Genomic DNA, 10,476 nt, shown 5'->3' with positions numbered 1-10,476 from the left:
GGAAGTGGGGCGGCGGATTGGGGGAGGGGGGTTGTCACTTTGAGGGGTAAAAAGTATAACTATTGCACTGTGTTGTACACCTGAAACTAATAAATAAATAAAATGTATATATACAAAAGATATGGTTCTGATTTTTCATTGTTTTTGGATAATTCTGTTCTTGTTTTGCTCCACTGATTCCATTACACAAGTACACTATGCAAGATATGAACTTTAAAGGGCAAAGAAATAGAAAACTAAATTGTTGTTTAATCTGAATTAAACTCTAATAGTATATGACATTCAGATATTTCCATTAATAGTCATTAACTAAACTGAATCTATATGAACATAATACAAGCTCAAATACTCTTGTAAACAAGAATAATGTTTACGTAGAAAGTCATCCCTCTCCTCATTTCCTTTGCATTGCATTTACATACAAGCGATTTTGAGGTAAAATAACTTTTCACTCACCAATGTGGAGGTTTGTGAGGCATCAGCCAAATCCCCTGAGATCTCGGGTGTTCGCGTGTTGTTTGGGATTCTGTGAGGGTTACGGGCTATCGCTTCACACCAGCCCAGCATTTTCTCCTTCCTCTTATCCCTTTTCAATTTCTGAAATTCTGAAAATAATTTACATTCCCTGAAACAGGTCACTCATTTTAGTTGTCTATTTTTGGAAAATGTACATAATAGGAATTAAATAAGCAATTTAATGTAATACCAATGGAGACATTTTATTTTACCCAGGGGTATGGGAAGAAAAAGACTATGCCAATTATTAATAATATCCCAGAGCCACAGGGAAATGAAAACAGTACACATCTATTCAAAGAGCCTAACAACTTATATACCCCAATTTGTGACACTTCTAAACGGTGGGAATTCCTTGCATCAGGTATTTTCAGGGATCAGTTTATAACATGAAGTTCTTAACTTGGGAGCTAAGAACAGACTCCGATGCTGATAAATCTACATATTCCAATGACATCTAAAATTTGTCGTAGATTTTCAGCTGACTGCCCCTACAGATGCAGAATAAATTGAACACAGGCCAGTGACAGGGATTACTCTTTCTACCAATTGCATGATTATCTCCCTTGTAAAGTTCTGCAAACTAAAGGAGAAATTTTCATGCAAGCCTGGTAAACTTCGTATATGAATCTATCACCAGTACAATCTATTCAAAAATAATATTTTAAAAAAATATCCTTACTATCTCATGAGTAAAAATTTCCCATAACTCTTTATAGCTTTCCAGGATTTCCCATTTGGGGGAACTTTTCTTTTTTTTGGCTTTGAAAAAGTTGTACCAACAATGACGTTTAACATAATGGAGAAAACATTCTTTCCCTTTTAAAGTTTTGCAGCCTACTTTTCCACTCCACCACCCTCAGTAATTAGAAATAGTTTATTGCAGGTCTTTAGTTAAATGCATTACACTGTCAATTAAATATCAAAAATAATGTGGAGTAATTATTTTTCACAGCATCCAAAGTAATTAGCAATCTGGTGGTTTATAACATTTCAGGGATTCAAAATAGCACATTTCATAGCACTGAGAAAAGTAACATAAAGAAAGGTTGCACTAACAGATTGATGAATTATTACCCTAAATGACAAAATACTCAAGTTAAATAGATCTGAACAACGTAAATAGGGGAGTTATATATATATATATATATATATATATATATATATATATATATATATATATATATATATATATATGTAAGTCTAAGATACTCAATGGAATGTATTTCTTAATAAGGCTGAAAATCTAATATGAGTGAATCATTCATTCGAGATACAGGGAAATGGTTAGGGAACTCAAAAACAATTGTTTGAATGAGCAACTAATTATTAACGCTTGCCCTTTCCAACACATCGCTTAAGATTTTATTGAAAATTCTTATCTATTTTATACAAAACCTGCCTATCCAACTAATTTGTACTCCCCATAAAGTAAATATTTCTGCATTTCCCGACACAGTATCTTGGTTATTCATCAGCTTTAAATTACATTTCTTGAAGCATGCAAAGAGTAAATGAAAATTAGTATCTTTATTCAAAGGCTAGGAGTGCAATGATACATAATGACCAAAACCATTTAATCAAGTATAAACAAATGTTCTACTTGTAAGTCATCTGCCATTTATTTTTTTTAATTTTAATTCCATAATTAAATATCACCTTAGTACTTATAATAAAATGTTTGAATTCATGCATAATAAAGTAGTCCACAACATTATGATTTCATTTGTACCCATTCTGTGATATGTTCTTAAAGGTAGCCAACTTCTCATTTCTTATTCGGTTTCTGAGATTACAGAAAACAGTTTAATTTCATTTGCAGCATGCTTTTGTGGTGGTGGTGGAGGTGGTCAGTTATGTTCCTCTTTATTCAGTCAACATTAACCCATAATTATTTATTGAGCTCCTACCTATTATAGGTACTGAAGTAGGTATGGAAGAGTCATAAGATGAAGATTACTTTCACCTTTGATTTGACTTGAACTCGTTGCAATGTTCGAGAGAATTTTAAACTCCAAAAGCAACTAGGATCTTTCTGACTCACTAATGTTTGAATTTGTAAATTTATTTGCTCAACTCCAAGGTGACTGCCTGCTTCTTTTCATCTTAGATGTCTTCCCTGAAGTTGGTTTGTGCAAAACATCTCTTTGAACTGTTTTGTTGAAGTTGCTATGAACAAGTCATTATGAGAAGAGCTGTTAAACTTTTGGCTATACCTGCTAAGGTAGTATAATAAAATGTCAACCGTATTCTACCTCTGTTTTGGATGTAAGTTATCATCTTAATTCTAGAGTGATTAGGCATGCTAAATAATTCAACAAAATCAAATATCTACTATTTTACCTACATAATGTACTCATAATAATCACTGAATATTCACCATGGACACTGCACTCTCTCTTGCGGGAAAATAGAAAAGAATCATGATACAAGGCTATGGCCTTGAAGACTGGAAAGCTTATAACTGAACTTGGACATATTCATAGCAATATTTACAAAGAAAGTTAAATGTGTGAGATAATAAGAGGAATCTACATAGCTTCAGTTCAGCTTTCATTATATGAATGAAGAATATATGAGAATATAAAAAGGCCTATGATGTTTACATTACTACATCAGGACATTCACATCATATTGTAAGAGAGAAATTTTGTCTAATGACTTGCTTGTATCATATGCACTCACAGACATTACCAGCTAGTTACATTAAAATAAAAAAATTATACCCGGAAGAAACCAATGTTTAAATGGACTCGAAAGAAGCAGCCTGGTATAGGCATATGGAGAGGAAGGGAGTTAGGGAAAAAGGGAGGTCCACTGCCTTATCCAGTAATTCCTGTGGTTAAGAGACTGTGATGGCTGCTCAAGACAATATCTTCTTTATGTTATCACAAAACACTAAGAGCTTAGGTCACATTGCAAAGAAATTTTTTTTTGCATCATTAATGATAAAATTGAGATCCTAGAAATAGTTTAGGTGATTTGAAATGACTGAAGGGTTAATAATTGTTGATTGTTGAGCCTCTGCAGACCAGCACTCTTCCTACACAGGTCTAAAGTGCTCATCATATCCTTAGGTGTAAGAATGGACCGTCCATCAGAAGGGTAGGCAAATTATGAGAATTTATAATTAACCCTAAAGTACTTTAAACTGTAAGTATCATTAGTATTATATCAGAAGAGGAAAGTGGTCATTAAGCATTCATGTTAATTGCTATCTAACCATTGAACCAAGCTAATATGAGATGCAGCAATGAGCAACTTATTTAATGATCACAGGAAATTGAGATTTAACTAAGCTTAATTTTTAATATGCTACTTCAAGCAGTTATTTAATTTAATAAATAGGAGCACAGTGCATTCTCTGTGAACTAAATTGATAACAAATTAAAATTAGGAAGAAAAAAATTGCAAAGCAATTGGGTATGTCTCATGGAGGATAATTTACTTTTAATTCAGAACACTGAATGCTTCCTTTGTTCCAGACACTGTGCATGGCACGACTGGTACAGGGGTTAAAGAGATCCAGAGCTGAGGCATAATAGGGAAACTGACAAGTAGACCAACTTGGATAGCAGCACGACCAGTACTATGAAAACTTGACAAAAGATGATTGACTTAGTATCAGCTGAAGGAGAGGTTGATATTGGGTGACTCTCCAAAGGAAATAGATTCACAAATAATTTGCATGCAAATTATAATTATTACTATCCCAAAGGCTCCTGCCACTACCAGCTGTATTGCACAACTCCAGGGGGCATCATTCACATTGAAATCCATGTAAATAGTGCTGTGCTCCAAGGGATATTCTTCATATAAAACCACTGGTGTCGGGCTGGCCAAGTGGCATGTTGGTTAAGAGCTGACTTGGGATGCCAGAGGGCCCCGGTTCGGATCCCACATATGAGGGCCAGTGACACTGCCCTCCACAGCTAAGATGCTAAACACAGCTCAACCTGGAGTGGGCTGCCGTGAGTCACCGGTGACGGTGTAGGCTGCAGTCCCTGTGGCAGTGGGTTGCCATGGGCTACCATGTGTGGCCAACAGCCAGCGTGAGCGGCCAGCAGCCGCTGTGAGCAGCCGTCCAGAAGCCAGACTGATCTGCCTCACCCGGGAAGAGTGCAGTGATGGTGCCAACTTGGGCCAGTGAAGCAACGTCCTCCACAAATAGACTGAAGAACAAAAGGACAGCAACGTGTCTGTTCCCCTTCCCCCAATTCACCAGTGCAGTTCCCATCCCCCAGTTCCCCAATAAAAATCTTTAAAGAAAAACCCTGATGAACGAAGCGCCTGGAGTTGTACAACCCGGCAGAAAGCAAGCCTAGCTGATCTCTCCAAGTGAAGTTTATTATTCCTGCCTTAATGTACCTGACCCTAATGTAATTTAATCTTAAAATAGGAACGTTTTCCCCCATAGGAAACAAAAAAATGCAATCTTCTGCCTCTACGTTGCCTCTCTACCTCCTCAACTGCTTCCTTCCTAAAATTTGCCCACTCCATATCATATCCAGTAAAGTACAGTTAAGGGCTGGGCTAAACACTTCCCCACTTCACCACATACATATACCTGAGAAAGCCCCCCACACACACACACCTCCACTCACACAGACAACCATCCTCAAACCTGAGTCTTATGAAGAGTCCTTGTCCAAAAAAGTAAAGGATTTTTTCACTTGAAAACTTGATGGATTTGGCTATATGTTTCTTTAGCATAGTGTCACTAAGAAATATGTCTCAACTATTGAACATTTTCGTCCCCCAGAATAATAGTGAGGCTCAATCTCCATTTTCAAATAAACAACTTGCAAAGAAGAGAAGGAAGGGGCAGTTTGGAATATGCTTTCTTTCCTCATGTCGCTGCATGTCTCTGAGAATTAATGTTTGTTCCTTGGAGAGGGGGGTGTGTGTGTGTGTGTGTGTGTGTGTGTGTGTGTGTGTGTGTGTGTGTTTTCTAAGAGTACTCCCTAGATATTCAGAAAACTAGAACACGCATGCCCAAAGCTCACACCAACTGCTACTCTGGAGCCCTGTGTGGGTGTTTTGAAGTACTCACACAACCAGGAACTGTGTCTGCCGACCTGGAGTGCTACAGACTATCAAGGACTACTTGCTGAGGATGAATTTTGAAAGCCTTTAGACCAGATCAGTATTGGGTTGGTGCACAAGTAATTGCGGTTTGTGAGGTTATTTTTAATGGCAAAACCCGCAATTACATTTGCAGCAACCTAATATATTTGTTCAATTTACTGCTATGCAATGGGGATGTGTCCTGGGAGCTTTCGGTTTCTATAAGTAGGATGTGAGATTTCTCAAATGGAAAAAGAGGTTCATAGCTATATTCTAGGATGTAGAACATTCACTGACATAGAAAAGTCCCATAAATAATTGTTTTTTGCTTTTTTTGTTTTTAGCTGAGCCATCCTGCCACCTGTTGGCAGCTCAGTGGCTGCTCAGCTCAGGCCAGGAATCGAACCGCTGTTGCTCAGAGCTCACCCTCTTGAGCGAGCTCTTAACCAACTGAGCCCTCAGCCCGCCCCCTCATAAATAATTGTTGATAATGAAATAAATGATCAAAGAGGAGTTCTTCTTAGAGTAAAGTTAGGAAATGGGAATAAATAATCATAAGGAGATTCAGAGTGAAGGTTTAAATCCTTCAGTGCTTTTTCTTGGACTATATCAGATATATTTAGTATACAGTTTTCTTTTAAAAAAATTCTCCCTCAACCTTGCAATTCCTTTTAGAAGCACCAATCTTTTCGTGAAGCCTAAGTTACTTCCTTGTGAGTTACTAAGTTACAGCCTTGTGAGGAGGTCCGGTGGTGAACAAAGAAATGGTGCAATACTGGCAGGGGGGCTCTGTTGAGGCAGTGTAGAGAGAGGTTATTTTGGAAAAAAACAATTTTGGTGCCAACAGGAGCCATAACACTAAGCAATGTTAGAAACAAAAGAAAAAGCAGCTTCCGGTAGGCAACTGTGGTAAAATGATAATAACAGTGACTCCTCCAGTCTTAAAATGCTAAAGGAAGTGACTCAGCAGATGAAGAGAAAATCGCACATAAACACCCACACCAGAGGTGGGGGAGTTGTTCTGTAGTGACGACTATCAAGCTTTTCAATGAAATTGATCACGCTAGCTCAACGCTCAGCCCATACGTGGGAGCAATATTTTAGGCATAAAAAATGATATGTGAGGGACTTCCAGTTTAGTCTCTGACATGTAAAGAATTTAGAAATCATGACTCCCATCCTTAACAAAAGGCAAAGCTTCACAAACTGAAAATCAATGATTTTTCTTAGAATCATCAGAGAATGAGGTCATAGAACAAACTGCCATCCCCAAATGTGGAGAGACAGGTGAATACAGAGAAACGTGGCCAATTTCAGACTACACGGAGAGAAGCTGCAGTCATTTTGATATATTGTTGGAGGCACAATGTGAACTGGCTTAGGAATGAAAACTTCCTGGAGGCTGCATTCTTGCTGAGGGCCCCACACTTTCCTGGGGTTTTATCACCTAGATTTCATGATGAATAGCTGAGAGAGATACCACTGTGGCACTTGTAGGGAGAAGGGAAGAGTAAGCCATCTTGAAAAATAAGGAAGACTTACTCTCCGGGGAAAATATCCTAGCGGTTTTATTAACCTACCTGGATGAAGGGCATTTTTCCTACTCCAGGATTTTCAAGGCTTCCTGCCTTGCTGAAGGTGGGGAGGGGAAGCTAAGAAATACTTGTGAAGGCCACAGCCCAGGAACACAGGCCCATTGAAAGAGTTAGATTTAGTCATAAAATTATAAATGCTTCCCCTCTACTATGCTTTACCACCATGCCAACAGGGCTTCAGGAAAACATAAGATTATAGCTTAAAGAATTTCAGATACAAATGCTCTTCGAGGAAAAGTACGTAGGGAGGCTCAAAATCAACAGGACAAACACAAGGATACCATGAGAATTTGAAGCATCTGGTAGCTATAGCTAGCAAACATTAGAGATACAGCCCAATTTCTAGCCAGAATAACCCAGAAAAGAATACATCGTATGTGGCTTTCAACAAAACAATTAGAAAGCATACTAAAAAGCAAAGAAAAAATAAAAGTCTGAAGAGGCATAAAAAAGCATCCGAGTCAGATTCAGATATGACACTGATATTGAAATTATCAGATAGGCAATTTAAAATATATACAATTAATATATTAAGGGCTATAATGGAAAAAGTAGATAACACTCAAGAACTGATAGTAAAGTAAGGAGAGAGATGGGAACCCAAAGAAAAAAATCAAAATGAAATGCTGGACATCAAAACACTGGAACAGAAATAAAGAATGATATTGATGGGTTCATCAGCTGACTGGGCATACCCTTTAAAAGTATCAATGAGCTTAAAGACAGAACAATAGAAACCTCCTAACTGAAACGAAAAGAGAAAAAAAAACAACCAAAAAAAGCAAAAAAGCAGAATATCCAAGAACTGTGGGATTCTATCAAAAGATGTAACATATGCATAATTGCAAGAAAAAAGAGATAACAAATGGAAGAATTATTGGCAGGATACAAGATTAATCACTTTCCTATATCCTGTTAATGAACACCTAGAATCTGAAATTAGAAAAAGCAATACCATTTTCAATAACCCCCAAAAAGAAATATTTCGGTGTAATTCTAACAAAAGTGACATAGTATCTATATGAAAACTATAATATTTTTATTTTAAAAATCAGAGAAAATCTAAATAAATGCAGACATATTGTGTGTCCATGAATGGGAAGACTCAATGTTGTTAAGACATTAATTGTTCCTAAATTGAGTTATAGATTCAACACAACCCCAATCAAAATCTCAACAAGCCATTTTATAGACAAACTTATTCTAAAGTTTATACAGAAAAGCAAAATACCTAGAATAGCCAAAATAGTGAAGAAGTATAAAGCTGAAGGACTCACACTACCTAGTTTCAGAACTATTTATAAAGTGATAATAATTAAATCAGTGTGGTATTGGCAAAAGAATAAACATATGAAGCAATGGAATAGAATACAGAGTTCAAAAATAGGCTCACAATTATAATTAACTCATCATTAAAAAAGAGCAAAGGCAATTCAATGGCAAAAAGTTAGTCTTTTCAATGAATGTTTCTGGAAGAACTGGACATCCTCAGGTAAAATATCAACTCTATACACAAAATGCTACACTTTTAACAAAAATTATTCAAAATGGATCATAGACCTAATTTAAATGCAAAACTATAAAAACCTCTGGAAGAAAACAAAGGAGAAAACGTGGGTGACTTTACGCTCAACAATGAAGTGTTAAATAATACAATAAAATGACAATCCATGAAAGAAAAAGAAAAATGGCAATTAGCATTTATTGAATTCTTAAATTTCTACTCTGTCAAAGACTTTTAACAGAAGGAAAAGTCAAGGAGATAATATTTGAAAAATGCCTATCAGATAAAGGATTTGTCTCTAAAATACTCAAAGAACTCTTAAGCTCAAAATTAAGAAAAAAAAAAACAAAAAACAACCCAATAAAAGATGGGCAAATGATCTGCACAGACATCTCGCTGAGAGGATATACAGATGGCAAATAAGCATATGAAAGATACTCACCATCATATGTCATTAGGGAATTGCAAATTGAAACAATGAGATAACACTACAGCTCTATTAGAATGGCTCAAACCCAATAACTTAATAACACCAGGTGCTGGCAAGGATGTGACTCAGCAGGGACTCTCATATATTGCTAGTGGGAATGCAAAACAATACAGCCACTTTGTTAAAGAAGTTGGTAGTTCCTAATAAAGGTAAGATTAGTCTTACCATTCAATCCAGTCATTATACTTGTAGCTATTTACCCAACTGATCTGAGAACTCGGTTTCCTGTACAAAAACCTGTACACAAACATTTATTGTAGCTTTATTTGTAATTGCTAAAAACTGAAAGTAACCGATATATCCTTCAGTAGATGAATGGATAAACAAATTGTGGTACATCCATATAATGACATACTATTCAGAAATAAAAAAGAAATGAGTTATTAAGCCATAAAAAAGCATGGATGAATCTTAAATGCATATTGCCATGTTAAAGAAGCTGGCCTGAAAAGGGCTCGTTTATGTACGATTCCAATTATATGACATTCTAGAAAAGGCAAAACTACAGCAACAGTAAAATGATTAGTGATAGGGCAGTGAACTAGTCTATATGGCACTGTAATGATGGAGACACTAGAATACACATTTGCAAAAACCCATAGAGCTTCTCAGCACAAAGTGTAAACTTTGAAATGTGTGCAAATGAAAACATGTCATTTAAGAGATCAGGGAATCCCAAGATGGAATGTGAAAGATACAATCTACATACATTGCAAAATATGAAACAACCTTACTGAAGAGTGTGAGGGGGAAACGGGATGACCTAAATAACACTAGAAATGAATGGAGTCTGTCAGATGAAAGCAAACAAATATTGTACACAGGCACTGTGCTCTAGTTCTTAAAATTGTTCCCTGTGGAGGTACGGTTATACACATACAATGGAATTGAACAAGTAAGTAAGTGATTGGCAGATAGTGAGGGCCAGGTTTCTCAGTGTTGGAGTGGGAGGTTACAGGTAAGCAAGGGGAACAGGTGCATGCCATGTGGAATTAGAGATGGAGATATCAGTATGAACTCATGTTTAGCTTAGTATAGATACATGTGATTACATATAGACATATTTATAACTGTATATACATATGTGTGTATATATATATCATTCATATATACAAATATAAATGTGTGTGTATATATATATGTATATATGTATATATATATGTATATATGTATATATATGTATATATATGTATATGTATATATATGTATATATATGTATATGTATATATATGTGTATATATATGTGTATATATATACAAATATAAATGTGTGTGTATATATATGTATATATGTATATATGTATA

The 10,476-nt window shown here is 36.0% G+C and overlaps 1 protein-coding gene across 5 annotated transcripts in view; it reads right to left on the bottom strand.

The window, feature by feature from the left end:
* Positions 1-10,476, bottom strand: part of MARCHF1 (membrane associated ring-CH-type finger 1) — a 635,011-nt gene that overhangs the window by 247,721 nt on the left and 376,814 nt on the right. For 2 of the 5 annotated variants that reach the window (XM_019650586.1, XM_019650580.1), the window contains exon 2: positions 457-605. The exons of the other annotated variants lie outside the window; for them this stretch is intronic. In XM_019650586.1, coding sequence (XP_019506131.1) covers positions 457-567 — 111 coding nt within the window. In that variant the 5' untranslated portion in view covers positions 568-605. The remainder of the gene's footprint in view (positions 1-456; positions 606-10,476) is intronic. 5 annotated transcript variants of the gene reach the window in all.

Source organism: Hipposideros armiger, unplaced genomic scaffold (assembly GCF_001890085.2).
Source record: "Hipposideros armiger isolate ML-2016 unplaced genomic scaffold, ASM189008v1 scaffold_142, whole genome shotgun sequence".
In the NCBI taxonomy this organism is placed as follows: domain Eukaryota; kingdom Metazoa; phylum Chordata; class Mammalia; order Chiroptera; family Hipposideridae; genus Hipposideros; species Hipposideros armiger.
The sequence above is the reverse complement of the archived record's forward strand: the minus strand, read 5'-3'. Positions and strand labels throughout refer to the sequence as shown.